The 17,973-nt window shown below is 52.3% G+C and overlaps 1 protein-coding gene across 2 annotated transcripts in view; it reads right to left on the reverse strand.

Annotated features, from left to right (window-relative positions):
* The window catches only part of Slc37a1 (solute carrier family 37 member 1), a 63,173-nt gene that overhangs the window by 20,878 nt on the left and 24,322 nt on the right, over positions 1-17,973 (reverse strand). For both annotated transcript variants that reach the window (XM_057751730.1, XM_057751729.1), the window contains exons 3-9: positions 16,264-16,345; positions 9,816-9,954; positions 9,153-9,231; positions 6,840-6,975; positions 4,924-5,000; positions 3,390-3,556; positions 108-145 (exon numbers count right to left, since the gene is read on the reverse strand). In XM_057751730.1, the coding sequence (XP_057607713.1) occupies positions 108-145; positions 3,390-3,556; positions 4,924-5,000; positions 6,840-6,975; positions 9,153-9,231; positions 9,816-9,954; positions 16,264-16,345 (718 nt within the window). The remainder of the gene's footprint in view (positions 1-107; positions 146-3,389; positions 3,557-4,923; positions 5,001-6,839; positions 6,976-9,152; positions 9,232-9,815; positions 9,955-16,263; positions 16,346-17,973) is intronic.

The raw sequence follows: 17,973 nt of genomic DNA on the forward strand, positions 1-17,973 counted from the left end.
TTCTTGTCATGTGTGAAGCTGTGGCCAGCCTCTCCCTTCGGGCAGTGTGGGCTGCAAAGAGGACTAGGCTGTTCTGGAAGGGTAACAGGAGACAGAGGAGCTCTTACCGTGGGCAGGGTGGAGGAACACTTGATGTCCTTTGGATCTGAAACAGCAAAGAGGGAGACAGGGTGGCTGAGCATGGCCGCCCGTGGCAAATAAACCCACCCGGGCCCCTAGGCGGTCCTTAGGGCGCTGTTGGCAACGGAACCACTCTTCACCTGGCGTTCCTGCTAGGTGAGTGAGTTCAGCGTCTCTCCTCACAGAAACAAAAGAGGGGACTATGTGAGCAGACGGGTGTGTTTCACGACTGTAACTTTTATTAGCCGCGTGTCCTTGAATGTATGTAATAAGGCTCATTTGAAGAGAATAAGACCCCGTCATTTAGAGCTGCTCTCACCGAATAAATGGAAGTTTAGGGAAGAAAGACAGCCCAGGCCAAGGGGCTGGCCAGGGAGGTGAGGGCGCAGCCCTGTTCCCCTCCCATTCTTCCGCTGATTTCTGACGGGCATGTGACAGCCCACTCCAGGAAGTGCCAGGCCATGGGTGTGGTGGACAGGACTTTGAATATGGTGTGGTAAGTCAGTCCGAGCCAAGGACACGGTGGACCCATGGAGTGGTTAGACAAGACACCGAGGCCTGAGGCTGATGCCAGAACACTGTCAGAATAGCTTCTGGAATGGGTGACGAACTTCTAAGAAATAAAAGTATGTGAACCAGATGCTTCCCAGGAGAAAACAGAATGCCAGTGTCACGGAAAGGAAGAGAGGGGTCACGAGGAGGTCCTGCTGTCCTGCCACCTGAAACCCATCCAGTGGTCTCCTGGGCCTTGGGTGGTCACTCAGCTTCCCAAGCAAGCAGCAGCTTGTTCCTGAACCCTGCATACTTTAGAGAGCATGTGTGAGAACAGCCCTGGGGCCTGACACGGTATTTGGGATGCAGACAGCCCTTCACATGGGACATTCTCTGCCTGCCACCCAGGGGAATGTCCCAGTTATGACAGATGAAGACTCAGGGGACAAGAGGGTCTCAATTCCAAGGCAGGGAGCAGGGCCAAGCTCAGGTCTTTTTGTAAAAGGTAGGAAGTGGAGGTGACCTCAGGCCTGGTTGGCACAGCACAGGGGAGCCGTCCTTATGAGGAGCACAGCTGTGTCCAGACCGAAGCAGCACACAGTTGAACACCAGACCCTGAGACAGTCTTGTATTGGATGGGGAAGGGAAAGGGGCCGCCAAAGCACCATGACCAGGCCTGTGACCTAGGACATGTATGGGGACAAGCCACTTCAGTGAAGTGCCCAAGAGAGGCAGGAGCAGGGGTGGGAGGTGGCTGATGAGGCAAACCAGCTGATGTCAAATGGGGCCCGCATCAGGAGGGCACAGCATGGAAGGAGGAGGAGAAACAAGGAGGCAAGCAGCACAGTGAGCTCTTAAAATAGGTAATAGTTGGTTTTCCCTGCACTTGGCAGTGACCACCAAAGGCTGATATATTACATATAAACAACCCAGGAACTGGGGAGGCGTGCCCACGACAGAGGCCCTGGCACTAGGGTACCCCGCCACCAACAGCAAACTATCTTCTTGTCCTGAGCCTAGAGGGACTGGGTAAGCAGGAGGCACAGACCAGCTCGGAAGAATGGTCCTGACCACAGTGGCTCTAGCCAAACTTCCCAGAGGAACAGGCAACACTAGGCCTGTGGCTTCTGGCCCAGTCAGCTTTCTGCCAGGCTGGGTTGGCCCGAGGAGTCATGGCAATAACAGGCAAGGACAGTAGGTCACCCGGGATGGGGCACAGGAGCCAAGCAACCTGATGGACAGTCCTCTCGGTACCAGCCTGTCCATTATTAGCAGGAGTGGGCGCTCGTAAGAACGAGGCTCTGGGTTGGTGAAAACAGGGGTTCACTGTCCTAAGTGGGGACAATGCCCTGTCCCCGGTGGACCTGAATGGCAACATCTAACCTATCTATCCGCTGCCATGTCCTCTGTGCTTCCTCCCATCCTTCTTATGCCGAACAAGCTCCTCCATCAGTTAAAGAAGAGAACACACACCCTGGGGGCCTCTAAAGTGGAACAGGGCAGATGCAGGGCCTGGAGCCTCAGTGAGGATGAACTGGCACTCTCCAGGTAGCTGGTAGAAGGGGAGGGGACAAGGCCCAGGAAGACAGGTAGCACCGTGGCCTTTCCAAGAACTCCAGTGACTTGCCAGTTAGTTAACCGGTTGCCTCAGGACAGCAGCCACAAGGCCCTGCCTATGCCACAGTGCACTTGCTGGGGCTGGTCTGCCAGCCTGCCAGCCTGCCACTTCCTGGGACTCTGGAGAACACTGTGAAATGGGGCAAAAGCAGTGTCCCACATCATCCGTTCTGCTCACAGACCGCACATCTAAGTTCTAGGTCTGAATGTTCCTTTCTGTTTCCACCTAACCAGAGGGCGGGCAGAGAGGGCCACATCTCCCGAGCTCAGCAAGATGGAGGTCACTGAAAAACTAACGAGACTGGTTTGAGCGGGGGGGGGGGGGGGGTGTTTAAAAAAAGTGAGAACCAGAACCCATGAATGCAAGTTCATTTCTCGGGTGAGAGCACAGCGTGGAAGCCAGGGTGGGGGCGAGGTCAGTGTGTGCAGACTATGGGGACTGGAGCCCTGGAGATGAGGGCAGAGCACAGGCTGGGGACCACATGATGTTCCACAGCCATGTGCATTCATCTTGCTTCAAGCAGTAATCTAAGAACTAAACAGCCAGCCTACCTATGAGACCAGAGCCAAGATGAGGGTCAGAACAGCCTGGATCCTCGACTGCAGCAAGGCTGCTCAAATCTTTCATATGCTGGTTCTCGGCTTTAAATGTTACTTTCAAAATTTGTTAAATAAGAAGTCTAGGGCTGACGGGACTAGAACGTGGACTTTGTTTTCCTTGAGACACTTTACCTAGTAGGATATGGCTTTAAGCCACACCATGATTTTATGACATTGCCCGAGATACAGTTTATCACGGAGTATACAAGCCGGTAAAGTCCATGTCAACAGGTGGAGGTGGCTGGAGGGAGCAGGTGCGGCCACGTCGGCTGGGCCTGTGCCCTCAGGTGTATGTTCGAGGAGGACCTGAGACTCCCTCGTGATGCAGATACGTGGTGCTGAGGATGGGGATCGCAAGATGAAGGGAAAGGAATTCCCAGGGGGTGACTCAAGAAACTGGGAAAGAGCAGAAAAACTGAGCAAGACTAGGAGAGAATGGGATTCTGGGAAAGTCTGTGCAGAGCCGGGGTGAAGATGGGCACCCACGACACTGCAGTCCACACTAACTCGCCCTGAAGACTAAAGCCCAGGTGGTCATTCCTAGGGCCGTGTATACTTACGTTCAATGAGAAAGAGAAAGCACACTATCCCCATGGCTGCCACGATGGCCCCAGGCACGATAAATGACAGTCCCCAGCATGTGGACACCCAGTAGCCGGCAATCAAGGACCCCAGAATGTTGCCCACGGAGGTGTGGGAGTTCCAAATCCCCATGATCAGGCCTCGCCTACAACATGGCATAACGGGACAGTGAGTGAGTGGTACAGTTGTGTCAAAATGGGATCTGCACACAAAACTGGAGCAAGAGTGAGGCAGCATGAGGGCTGGGGCCCAGAGGAGCCAGCATGGCCCCATGGAGGCTCCGTCTATAGGTGCCAGGCTGCGGCTGCTCCAGCATGAGGGCTGGGGCCCAGAGGAGCCAGCATGGCCCCACAGGGGCTCCGTCTATAGAAGCCCAGAGGAGCCAGCATGGCCCCATAGGGGCTCCATCTATAGGGGGCACAGAGGAGCCAGCGTAGCCCCATAGGGGCTCCGTCTATAGGGGCACAGAGGAGCCAGCATGGCCCCACAGGGGCTCCATATATAGGGGCACAGAGGAGCCAGCATGGCCCCGCAGGGGCTCCGTCTATAGGGGCACAGAGGAGCCGGCATGGTCCCGCAGGGGCTCTGTCTATAGGTGCCAGACTGCGGCTGCTCCAGCATGAGGGCTGGGGCCCAGAGGAGCCAGCATGGCCCGGCAGAGGATATAGGTGCCAGACTGCGGCTGCTCCTTGGAGACCTGTGCTTTCATTCTGCCTCAGGCTGCATCAGCCAGTAGTCCACCTTCTCTCAGAAATCCTGAGTCTATGATTCAAAGAGGGAAGGGGGGCTTTTCCTACAATTCCTGGAAGGCTCGGAATTTAAATCTGGGCCTCCACAAACATGGTAGTCGGTTGGCTATCATGGTAACAGAAGCTCACACTGGTGCATACACCAAATGACTAAAACAGGCTTTCTAAATTGGGCCTCTGAGTCCGTCTCCCGTTTTAGCTTCTCCATCTTGGGTGGCGTCTCTATGGTTACTTAACCCCAGCTACGCTAGGCAGGGACCACAAGTGACTGCACTGTAGTCAGATTGCTAGAGCTGGGCCAGGCCTGCTAATTATGGACTGGGTGACCTCTGCCGACCCCACGACCAGACGCAGACTCCAATTTAAGAGGTCTGAAAGCCCAGGCGTTCTATGTCACACAAGTGTGAGGGAAGCTGAGGCCAAGGGCCACACAGCTCTCAGGTGTAGAGTCCGGGTAACACTACCTGCCTAAGTGGCCAGTGGGGAGGCTGTGCTCTGTAGGTACATGGGTTCTGAAGGCTGTAGCCCCACGGGGACTGTAAAGCTGAGAGCTTTCAGTACATTGCGTCCAAGAGGAGCCTCATTAAGGTTCCTGAAATAGACTGGGGGGAAAAAAAAGCCTTGAAGCTAATGTGGTCCAGTTTCTATCAGAATCTAAAAAAAAAAAAAAGAAAGGAAGGAAGGAAGGAAGGAAGGAAGAAAGAAAGAAAGAAAGAAAGAAAGAAAGAAAGAACTGTTGAAGAAGGGGCCACTTTTTCCTCACCTTCCTTTCCCAAACCAGTTGCTGAGGCAGGTGACGACGCTGGGCCAGCCTGTGGTCTGCACCAGTCCGTTAATGATCTGTAGGAGGGAAGGAAGGCTCACTGAGGGGAGATGCTGGTCCCTCCCCATCCTCCCTGGGCTGGGACTCACACAGAAGCGACAGCACTCTATGTCAGTCTCCACCACCAACGGTGAGGAGGAAGTTTTATATTTACATACAGATTAGCTATGAAGTTTAAAATACATATGTAGCTCATATACATAAAAGATACAGAAACACGGATCTATTATAAAGTATATATAGGCCAGGAATGGTGGTGCATGGCTGCCATCCTAGCTGCTAAGAAGGCTGATGCAGGAAGACCGTTCAAGGAGCTTGACATCTGCCTGGGTAACACAAGACCCCATTCCAAAAATAACACACACACATGAAAAGCAAAAAAGCCAATTTAAGCCTTACATGGTGGCTCAAACCTATAACCCTAGTACTTAGGAAGAATGTTGTGAGTTTGAGGCCAGCCTGGGCTACATATGAGACAAGGCCTAAAAAAATGAAAAATAAAGCCAAGACCCTCAGCCAGGAACACCCTGACAGGCCGGGCTCAAGCGCTCCAGACTCCTTGGAATCTAAACATTCTGTAAAGCAAGAACTTTTCTCTTCACAGACTGGTTTCTAAACGGCAGCAAACGCAGCCTAGAAATGGCATGTCTTCCCCAACTGCCCACGAAGAAGGTTCCCTCTCAGAGACCAACGCAGCCTTGATCCAGCTCTGGCATGCTTTCCTGCTCTCTCCAAGCAGGTGCTGGACCAAGACCAGGAGGCTCAGGTTGGTGTCATCAGAACTGAGGCCCTAGCAAAAAGCCCAGCCTGGTGCAGGCTGTCTCACTGAACAGTGGATTCTCCAGGAGGCACAGAGAGGGCGGCAACCCCCCCCCCCTCCCAGCTGCTGCTTCTGCATTGACAGCTGGACCTTTGCTAGAGGAGCATGCTGCAACCCCAGGGACTTGCTTTCCTTCCCTGCTAGGTCTGTATGCTAGGTCTGAGGCTTCTGCATCCAAGGAGTCAAGGCAGAAGGATCAAATGCATTGTCGGGCCTACAATGGCAGCATCCATACCAGCCATCAATGTTCTCTAACCAGTGTAACAGCCAGAGACACAACATTCGCACGGTAAGATATTAAAAATGATCTAGAGACAAATCATCTACAGAAAGATGTGCACAGGATCTATGCGAGCCCTATGCCGCTTAAGACATGGGACATGAGCAGCCGTAGGCTTTGCTAGCTCAGGAGTCCTAGAGATGATTTCTCCAAGGATGCCAGGGGTAACCAAGCGCAGGCAAAAACAAAGCATGCTCGTCATAAAGTGGCTAGGTTTTCTCAAGCTCGATGGCATGGTCATAAAAAGCCAAACTAAACAAGAGCTGCTTTGGTTTTCTATCACACCTCCCCACCCTTGGCCATCTGGAGAAGTCAGGCAGCCCCATTTCCTTTGCTAGTCAATATTTACCCATGGGACTGTGGGACAGGACAGAAGCCAGGAGGTCCACAAAGGCTGGGCTCTCAAGGAGGGCAAGCTGTGCTTCTGGTCCCACCCCTGTGCGCCTTCAGCACCTCTGCCCTGGGCCCTGCAGCTGAAGGTCTCATAGTTGTGTTCTGCTGGTAGTGACTCCTACCCTGGCACACTCCTACCATGGCCACTCTGGAGCGATCATTAAAGCTTCACACCTCATTGACCTGCCACACTGACAGCTCCTGAAACAGGAAGTAGCAGTCCAGGTGCCAAGGGAGGAGGGTGTTCCTAAGCCAGCAGCTGGAGACGTGACCTTGGACGGGCACTCCTCTGTCCCTCGCCAGCTCCTGCTTTGGGACCCGAACCATCCCGGTCCTCACCGTGAACCTGGAGCAGGCCCTTACCTGGGTCACCACGTAGAACCCAAGGCTGTGGATGTTATAGAAATAGCCCAAGCCGAACAGGGCTGTGAAGGCACCGCTGGCCAGCATCCCGAAAGTCAGGTAATACCTAATCGGCAGGCGTTCCCCTATTATGCCGCTGAGGGAACAAGGAAAGAGGCAGGCATGAGGAAACAGCACAGCACACGACCAACAGCCACGGCCACGTCTCCAGGATGTCCTGTGCCACGCTCTGTGCGTCTGGACCTCGGAGTCCCACCATTTCCCGGGAGACTGGACAGAATGCTTCTCTGTGGAGCTCCCTCCCTCCCGTGGGACCCCTTAGGTCCACCTGTCATAAAAATCACCAACCGTCAAACAATATAAAGCACCCACTTGGGGCTTGCACGAACACTGCCTCACAAAGCAGGGCTTGCCCTGCTCGTTAAGCCTCCTTTTATAGCAAAAACACGTGGCCGGTGTACCGAGCTATTTAAGATGTCAATCATTAAACTGCAAAAGGGGACTTGAAAAGGGGACCACTGTGACCCCAAGCAAGCCGCCCATCCAATGAGCGATAACCAAGAAACCTGTGTGAACACACCCACTGGGTGGGTCAATGAGGACCACACTCCCCTGCCTGGCCAACCACTTCCTGCCACAGCCGTTGCTGCCTGACTGAAAGACAGGTTTTCTTATTTGGTGCGTAAGGCCCATCAAGAGGAGCAGAGCCCCAGTGCTAAGAGTGGCAAAGAGGCCCAGGGAGCTGACTTTTGGAGTCTCACCTTCCTGGGCTGTTTGAGGGGAAAGTGAGCTACATCCACGTTAGGCTGGCTCTGAAACTGTCGCAGTAACGAGCAGACAAGCTCCCGATTCATAACAGGGCAGGCACAGAACAGGTCGCCATCACCATGACACCATGCTCTACCGTTCACCCACAGCATCACCAAGGACACACGTGATTTCAACAGATACAAAAGGCCCTTTGTGATCTTTCAAAACTCCATGTGGTCCGGAGAGATGGCTCATTGGTTAATGGCACTCTGTTCTGGAGGACCGGGGATTTGGTTTCCAGCACCCATGTCAGGAGGCTCACAATTGCCTGTAACTCCAGCTCCAGGGGATCTGATGCCCTCTTCTGGCCTCCATGGACTCCTGCATGCACACACATACACCCCTTCAGAAAATCTAGAAAATTCACAAGCCACACTTCCTTCTACATTAGCAGTCCAGGACACAAGCAGAGAACATGGGCAGACACCTGCCTGCCTGAGAGCAGCACCCTGGATACGCACCATTGTTCCCAGGTCCTCTCCAGAACCTGCTTGCCAGCAAGCTTTCCCTCCTGCCCTCACCAAACAGGAGCCATGCAAATGACCTTTAAACAGGCGCAGTGACAATACATCCGGCTAACATGTTCAGCTGAGCGGAACTTAACCACAGGGACTGGAGAGCATTCTGGAGCTCGGGTCTATCTGCTGCGCCTTGCTCACTTCAGGGATCAGGAGACATCTCAGAGGCTGCTAACTTGCTGAGGCACAGGACAAGGGGCTGAATCATGTGGGCTCGCAAGAGCATTTGTCACTGGTTACCACTAAGAGGTATCCTCTAGTATGGCCGCCTGGTGCCACCACCCGACACCTCCTCTCTGTGAATTTAAGGAGCAATTCTGATGGAGTGGACACCACCCCACATCATGTCTGACTTACAGAGGAGTCACACCCATGCTGCACCTGCTGGTCCTGCCAGGCAAGACCTGGGTGCACCCATCTCCATGTTTCTAGTCCAGCTAGAGTCACGTGACACCCACCGTCAAGACTTCAGCAGTAGCTGCACAGTGGGGTCTTGCTGTCATGCCTGCTTGTCGCGGCACAAAGCCCAGCAGTGAAGTGGCAGGTGTCCTTGCCTCCCTTCTGAGATTTCTGTATGGACCTCATGTCCAACAGAACCCCATTTCAATAAACTCACTGATGAGCGGCATGAGAAACTACTTTTGCTGATAAAGATGCAACGAGAAACCCACTTTATTTACTAAGCTGGGTTTCCTGGGCTGGGCATCTTTGGAGTGAGGACAGTGCTACGTCCTGGGGTGTTTAGCCGAGTCTTTCATATCTGCCCACAGGATGATGCTGGATTCCCCTCCACTAGCTGTGACAGCTGCAGATGTTCCAGACACTGCTGTGTTCTCAAACTGGCCCCAGCCTAGAGTCAAGTTTAAGCATCACTTTCTAGTAACTGAGGAACCCCTAGCTCTCTGCACACTGCAGAGTGTTTGGATGCAGTAAGATAAACGAGGAGCATTTGCCCCCCAGGAGAGTGTGTGATTGGCGTCCCTACCTCAGATACATCCCAATGGCATAGGCGCAGAGGAAGGAGTAATCCAGGGCTCCAAGTAGCTGCTGGTAGTTGTTCTTATCTGTGTGGGTTTGAGAAGCAACAGAAGGGCTCAGAATTATTTAGTAGGTTCTGGAGTTGAGCTATAAAATACAAGTCCTATATTCTGAAAGTCCCTCCGAATGGGAGGCACTCTAATTAAAAACAAAACAAAAAAACATGGCAGCCCAGCTGCTGGCCAGCTTCTTGTGAAAGAAAACAAAGCCACTTTTTTTTTCAAGTTGTCCTTGAATGTGTCCTTCAGACTGGACATAAACCATACTGCCTGTGGTGGGCTTGCCTTTGCGTTTCAATGTCACCTGGCTGGCCCATGGCACCCTCATCAGATTTTGCGTGGCAAGCCCTAACCTCCAAGTATGACAGGCACACACTGCAGGTTCTCTTCTAGAGATTCACCCAGCACAGTCATGCTGATTTAAGGGGTGGCCCCTTTGTAACGTAGGCATTGAAGACCTGGTGGTTGCCAAGTAATGTTTGCTAGGGGACAGTTGTCACTGAAACACATACTTGAGGACAGCAGCACTGTCCTGAGACCAGCCAGGCTGTAGCAGCCCAGATGGATGGCTGTTAAGATCCCTAGGCAACAGAGCATTTGACTAAACTCACCAAACGGGGCCCAGCCACAGTCGGTCTCGGTCACATTGTTCAGGAGCCAGTGGGTGGGGCCATGCCTGGTACTGCTGCTGGGACCATTGAATCTGGGCTCAGCTTCATCCCCTGCAGCACACTGCTTATGGAGTTCGCTCTACAGAAGACAGGGACAGTGGGGCAGATAAAGAATTTATTGGGATGTCTCAACCAGGTAATGTGGCTTTCCCTCCTCACAGAGCAATGGTTTGTTGACCAGGAGGCCTCTGGTAGGCGTCTGAGCCCACAGGAGTTCCTGCCACAGACAGGTGGCTCCAGCGGCATTTTGCAACAACCCCAGCTCCCACCCACACAGCCAACCCAAGCACCATCTGGCCTCTAGAGGCCTAACAGTAGAGACAGCATCTGGCAAGAAAGCTCCAAGCTGAGGACCAACTGCCAGACATCCTTGACGGGCTGCCCCAGGGAAAGGAAGGGATTAAGTGCTGATGCCGACACCCAAATACTGCAGAGGAGGAAAGAATGAGTTTTTAGAAACTGCTGGAATAGACCGAGTCTCCAAACACAGCACTCAAAAAACAGTCAATGGAACACAGGCTACGTGACTTCATCTCCATGAGTTCAAGCACAGACGAGAGACACTCTCGTGGATGAATCTTATGGCTACTTAGAAGGGGATGATAGGGTCTGGCATAGGGGACTGGAGAAGCTCCACCTTAACTTTGATGCTGGGTACTCAGGTGTAGAGGCAGAGACAGGTCAAACCAGACGCTTTAGATGAATGCATTTTATTGTGCACAGATCATTCATACATATATGTGTGTGTGTATATATATATCACACATATACATATACATCATATATATGATATGTATATATAATACATATACATACACACGTATATGCATATTTACACAAATACATACATATATAAGCAAGTCAGGTGGCAAACAGTGCATCTCACCAGGACCAGCAAGCTGTATTAGGATGGAGGTGCTTGACAGGTGGCGGAGACAGGAAGGGAATGACGCAGCCGGCAAGTGTGTGGAGAGACTCTGAGAACAAGTCACACAGTGTCCTGCCTTGGTTTCCCCGCCTGCACATGAGGCTGCGGCTCACTTAAAGAACGGAGACTGTGAGATTGAATACCACTTTCTACAGTGTGTGGGATGGGGTCGCCCAGAGAAGGAAGCCACACCTGCAGTGGGAGTAGGCCAGGACCATCTCCTGGGGGAAAGTGAGGAGTAGGGAACTCACTTTTTCATATCTGTGAACTCAAACTTGTCTTCTGCACTAGATTTCATAAAGGTCCCATGTCACACAAAGGTGAAGCAGCCCACCGGCCATGGGTGAAGGTGGCAAGGAGGACCTTCTTGTCAGGGGGAACGTCCCTCAGGACACAAGGAATTCTTCCCGTGTCCTGGGGCCTGGAGGCTGGTACAGAAAGTTGGTCTTGCTCTAGCATCAGGAAAGGAGCCACTTGGCCACCATGCAGGTGGCAGGCTCGTCCATCTCCATCAGGACAGAGTGGCTATTGTGAGGCAGGTTATCTGAAAGGCTTCCTTGGTCATCCTGGCTGGGCACAAGGCCCAGCATGGCACATCGACACAGCTTTGTGCATAGTTCTGTGCTGTTAAATGCTGACTTAAATGTCACCCCAAAGCTCACCACTCTATAAACTGATTATCTTCTCACAAGCTTCCACTGGTAGCATTGACATGCCAAAGAGGCTCTGACCTCTCTGGCATGTCGGACAGAATTTGGTCACTTGGACCTTCCCCCACTCAAGCTCCTGACTGCCCCTGCCAGGGCTGCCGAGTGTGTGTGTGTGTGTGTGTGTGTGTGTGTGTGTGTGTGTGTGTATCCCAATTCTACCACCAAGACCTCAGTTTTCTGACTACTTCATAGGTGTGAGTTCACGACTCCCCTACTATGCTCTTTCTCAAGGACACCACACCCAAGGGGGCTTCTCCGTTGCTGCTCTTTGAGGACAGACACAGCCAGGAGGGCCACCTGCAGGACTAAGCGAGCATGCTAGCCTTGCATGGAAGTGAGGAACATGCATTCTATAGGCCATACTCCGAATAAAATTCTGGGACTTGACCTGCCCAGGAGGAGAAGTTTTCCGGTCCTGCCCAGGGTGAGCAGCACCCAGTACCCAGTACCCTGGTTAGTTAGGGTCACAGGCTCTTGGTCATAGACAGGTATGGGCTGGGACCATAGACTACTGCGGCTGCTTGTAACTGATTGATCTTAGTCACACCCCCTGGCCACCAACGCTGAAGCCAATGTCACAATGGCTGGAGTCCCAGGGTGGCTGAAGGATGGACTTCACACAGAGAGCGCCACCCAAGTCCTAGCCTGCCCCTGGGGCCGGCATCTGGAGACTGATTTCCAGGGTGCTAGGGCGCAGCTCCAGCAGCTAACCTCCAATCTCACTGGACACCATATTCTCACACCCCTCCCCAGCCTTTCATGTCAGAGATGCCATCTTTGCCTCTCCTGTAGCCCCGCTGGGAGGCTCTCTCCAAAGGATGAAGGACTTGGAGGCTATTTAAATAAGCACATTAGTTTTCAGTAACATTGCTCTATTTTAATACTCCAATGATGTCTGTTCTGAAAACCAGGTGTTCGGTGCGGGGGTGGGGGGCATGGCAATTAAGCAAAATGAAGCCACGTGGAGTGTGCTGCAGGGAAACACACTAGGCTCCCACGGGCTACACAGAAAAATCTATCAGCTTGTTACGGCAATTGGTTAACAAGAACTGATCAGGGCTAGGAGATTAGCCTCGTCAGTTAAAGTATCTGCCTTGTGAGCATGAGAGCCTGAATTAGAACTCCGGAACCCCTGGGGGAGGGGCTGGGTATGGTAGTGAGTGCTTTTAATCCTAGCACTGGGGAGGCAGAGACAGGCGCATCTCTGAACATGGACGGCTGGCCAGGTTAGCCCACTTGGTGAGTTCTAGGTCAGTGAGAGACTCAGACTCCAAACAGGGTAAAACATGACTTAAGAATGACACCTGAAATTGATCTCTGGTGTCTGCATGCATGTACGTACCTATGTGTGCATCTAGATACACACGAACATGCATGCTCACACATGCATGCTCACACACTCTTTCCCACACACAGGAAAGAACTGACCAGTCAAAAGAGTGTGTCAGGGCTGGGGCCAACAGCTCAGCAGGCACGGGTGCTTGCTCCAAGCCTGAGGAGCCAGGTGGAAGGAGAGACCCAACTCCCACATCTTTTGACATTCCCAGGGCACACTCCCCACACATAAAGAAATAAATGTACTTAAAAAGTTAAAAAGACAAAAAGGACAGTGGATCCTAGCTATAGGCGCCCTAACTTTTTACTAAAATGTTCCCTGGGAATCTTTGCGTCACGGGCACTTGGGAGGCAGAGGCGGATCTCCGAGAGTTCGAAGCCAGTGTGCTCTACTTGGTGAGTACCAGGCCAGCGAGGGGCACATCCTGAGACCTTGTCTATAAAGGAAACTTCAGAAAACAGCTTCCTTGACAGCTCTGGCCCTTCCGACTTCTGTTTACTGTTTGCCCTGGGGTTCCTACCATTTTCAATTCTGTGCACAAAGAGAACTGTCTACACATACTCCAGGGACCCTGCAAAAGTAATTCTCTGAGAAACCAACTATTTACAGGTTCTGCTCTGGCCCAGCCTGGAGAAGAACCCCCCCAAAGTTCCCCTCCTCGGGGACACAGACCCCATCTGTCTACCAGCCAGGGAAGACATCTGCCTCAAATAAAGATGGCTACAGGTGGAGGATCATGGAAAGGGACAACATTGTCCTCCCAGCTCGAGGCTTATCATTGTGTTTTTAAAGGCAATTTTTTTTTTTAAATCGGAGAAAAATAAAAGTATTCAGTGATGATTCAGGACAAGTGTGACCCTGACTGACCCAGCAACACTTGCAGTGAGTCATGATCACTGGCGAAACCCAGCTCAGTCTCAGCCGCCAGGTCCAAGTCCAGTAGGCAAATGTATCCCAGCTTTGTTAACAACCTTCTGGGAAATACAGACTGCAGATGGTGACTCACTGGGTCCCTGATAGAATCATTCCCGTCCCCGGGGCCATTTGTGTCATTTACAGTGTGAGCTGCAGCGAGGGCATGCTTCCCAAAGTTCAGTAACGTCTACGTCATACGTGCAGACAGTCTTGTCTGTATCAAGAGGCAAAGCAGCCTGCAGGATTTGGCATAAGGCTAATCCATACACAGGTACACTGGAAAGTCTGGGCTGACCATATGCAAGTAATCAGCTGTCTTGGAGACTCCAGGCCAGCACTGTCAGGAGCAGAGACCCAGGGCTGGAGAGATGGCTCACCAGCTAAGAGCACAGACTGTTCTTGCATAGGACCCTGGTGTGGTTCCCAGCACCCACATGGTGGTTCACAATTGTTCATAATTCCAGTTTCAGGATATTTGGCATCCTCTTCTGACTTCTGAGGGCCCCAGGCGTACAATACACATACATACTGTTAAGTCTGGAGAGTAGCCTCCAGCCCCTGGCATCCATCCCAGCCCCCATGGCCTGGGAGTTACATTAGTCTGGACTCCAAATCCCAGCATGCCACTCCCACAGGGTATTTAAGTAGGCTCCCAGAGGAGAAACACTGGTTCCTTGTTTGCACGTGCTCCCCGCTTTCCTGTCTCCTCGCCATGCGCTTGGCCACCTGAGAGCATTGTATTTAATAACATGATGGGCATTTTAATTCGGTTTGATCTGACCTAATTGGATTTCTTTTGTGCCGAGGGAGTCGCCCTTCTTAGGATTTTTTTCCCTAACACATACATGTAGGCAAAACATTCATACACATAAATAAAAATAGACAGACCTTAAAAAATAATAGAGACCCTGGGACCAGAGGACCAATGTAGAAGACACTAACACGAGCTCACTTACTCCCATGACACCCAAGGGCTGCTGTGAGGTCCACATTAGACAGTTAACACAACAGACCACTGGTTACGGAATTTTGGCTCAAACCAAGACCCCTCCTCAAGAAACTCAGAGGCTCCAACAGTGACTTCGCGCACACCTAAGGCAAGGAGAGTGTGACCTTGGACCACGTTCACACCCTTCCTGGCAAAACTCCTCCCACTCAGCAGGTAGAGTCCAAGGGTCAGATCTTGCCCCAGAGATTCTATGGTGGCCACCCCCAGAACACTCACCAATCCTGTCTCATAGGTAATGACTCTTTGGTGACACCCCACCTTCAACCTGGTACTGAAGGTGGTCCCTCCCTCACCTTGCAGGCCCAATCTTTCCAGCTGGGTCCCTGACCTTGTTTGACCCCAGATCTTCAGTGCTCACTCAGGCCCCTCTCTGGGGCCACTCAGGAATTTCTCTAAGCTGGAAGAGTCACAGAGACAGCATTCAAATTTTCAGGGCTGGTCATTGGTGCCTATGTCAGAGCCCTTGTCACATGTCATACCCGGGAGCTTTTAATGCCACTGACTGTTTTCCTACTCCCTCAGGTCTCTTTGAAACCTCTCTTAAAGGTTTCTGAGCGTTTTGTTTCCAGGCAAACTCCTGGCTACCAGGAGCCAAGGAAAAACTCTGGAACCTTCTTAGTAAATGAACATGCTGGAGAAGGTGCCCAGGCACCCGGCAGCAGGCCCCTACCTTGTCTCCAATGCCGGGAGCCCTTCAAGGGCAGCTAGCCCTGATCAGCTGGGAAGGTCACAGTACCAGAGTCCTGGACCAGGTCCCTACTGGCAGATGGAAGGCAAGTGCGTCACAGAGCCATAAATAGTGGGTCTTGGCCCGAGGAAGCAGCTTTGTTTCTTCTACGTTAGTCAAAAGCTGTTCATTCCTGTGACTGGCCCACAGGTAAGGTGGGGTGAGAAAACACCCGCCTCCTCCCGAGTTCTGATGTCAATAGAGAGGACTTGAGGTCCAGTGGGACACCTGTCCCCGGCCCTTCCCCTGCTCTCCCGTGTACACTCAGTGTGTGAGCCACAGAGAGGGCCCCGCAACCAGCCCACAACCAGGCAAGGGGTCAAACTGCACCAAGTGTTGGAGCGGCTTGGGAAAGTGTTTAAGACGGGATTCGCCAGTAAAAAAACCAGACAACATAAATATTTAATTAAGTTTGGGGATTCTGGAGCTGTAGTCAGATGGAGGTGTGTCCCTGAGGGGATAAAGCATGAAACACTGTAAAGATTTGAGTTTCTGAAAAAGGAAAATAAAGCAAACCATCATAAAAGACGCTAAAAGGAAGATGCTGGAATAAGCAGTCTCTAACAATCTCCCGGCCCTCATCCTTCTGTCCCCTGGCTCCCGGAGTCCCCAATCTTCAGGTAAATTACCGGAGAGCCCTGTGTGTGATCCCGGAGTCCCCAGTCTTCAGGTAGATTACTGGAGAGCCCCGTGTGTGATCCCGGAGTCACCAGGCTTCAGGCAGATTACCGGAGAGCCCCGTGTGTGGTGTGTGATCTCTTACCTTCACGATGCTGATGGGCTTTCGGGACAGGTGGAAGCTCGCGTACAGCAGGAATGTCAGCAGGAAGATGAAGGCCCGGTACCTGGAACACACGTAGCAGGCGGGGCATGAGAGGTGTCACGCTCCGTCGTCTGTGCATTAGCCACGCACCAAACCCACTCACAATCTCATAACAGTCTCAGGACATTAAAAACACGGTTATCCCTGATTGTGCGAGACCACCGAAGCCCTGCAAGAGCTGGGGGATGCCAACATCTTCGACCCCAGCCTCCGCTCTATCACTCGGTCCCAACAACAAACAGTTCTTGAGTGGATTCCTTCTGGGGGCTCTGTAACTCAAGGCATGTTTGACAGCCGTCTACCCAGTAACAGTGTCAGACACCATGGGTTGAGGGTTCGATCCCCTACATGGCCCCCACAGACCCTGTCTCTCCCTCGGTTCATTTGCCTGAGTGACTCCCTGCACCAGAGAAACTCTTTCTTGTACTTGTCATTCTTCAAAGCCCATGGAGCCAACCTGCTTGACAAGAACGAAGACACGCTGGGGGGACAAGTCTCTCCCTGTCTCTGACTACAAGATTTCTGAAACCATGAACCCCAAGAAGTGAGTCTCCCTAGGATGTTCATGCCTGGAGAAGGGAAGGGCTAAAGCCTGGACCAGTCAGGGGAAGAGATCCGCAAGGAGAGCTGCTGGCTCAGGGAACGAAGCTGCTTGCTACCCAGGCTGATGTCCTGAATTTGAACCCCAGGACGAAGAAGGAGAGAATCTATTCCTGCAAGCTGTACTCTGACCTTCCACAATCCATCACGACAGGAGCAAACCCACACCCGTACATGCATAAACAAAAGGAATAAACAGATGCTTTTTTTAAAAAAAAAAAAAATAGAGGCTAAAATTAGCATTCCCAGACTTAAAGGCCCTAGTTGAGGTGGAGGAAGGAGGGTGGTCACTCTGTAGGAAAGAACCCACATGTAAAAGCCAGCTTCAGAATACAGACTCCTCTGAGTTCTCTTTTCCCTGGGGAAACCGAATGGAAAGTCCACAGGACACTCGTCCCAGCCCACAAGGTGACGTGAAGAAAGTAAACCTGCGAAATGCAGAGTTCATGGCAGCACTCAGGAAGCAGAGCTGGAGCTGCCCCAGCAAGGGGCAAGCTGTGTCTCTATCTGCGAAAGCCTCCCTGAGGCAGAACAAGTTCTCTTCGTTCTTTGGCCAAAGCTGCTAACTTGGCCCGTGCGCTGAGCCTGAGGCTGGTTGTGAGCCACCCACTGACCTCCGCAGCGCCTTTTCCAGCTCCCAGCCAGGCTCTAGCTCCTCCCCAGACACAAGGCAGGGCAGCCTGGGCATGGGTTTCCCTTCAGAGGCTCTCATTTGGACTCAGGAGCCTGGACACCTTCCAGTGACCACTGCTTAAGGCTGCCCCACTAAGGCTCTACAGGAGTAGAGGGAAGGGTGACTCAGTGGCCTCAGGCTTTCTGTCAACCCCTTGCCGGAATTGAAACTCTCCTATTGTGATGATAAGGGATGAGGAGGGCCGGGCCCTGACAGACTACATTCCTCAGTCCTCACTGGGTTTCAGTCAAGGTGAGGACAGGCCCCACCTTCCACCAGGACCCCTTTCAGGTGGCTGGGGAAGGTGGTACAAAGCGTGCAGGCAAAGGAGCTCTTCGGGACAGCCCACGCTCCAGCTGGTGAAGCCATAAACGGAC

The sequence above is a fragment of the Chionomys nivalis genome, chromosome 19 (genome assembly GCF_950005125.1).
Source record: "Chionomys nivalis chromosome 19, mChiNiv1.1, whole genome shotgun sequence".
In the NCBI taxonomy this organism is placed as follows: Eukaryota; Metazoa; Chordata; class Mammalia; order Rodentia; family Cricetidae; genus Chionomys; species Chionomys nivalis.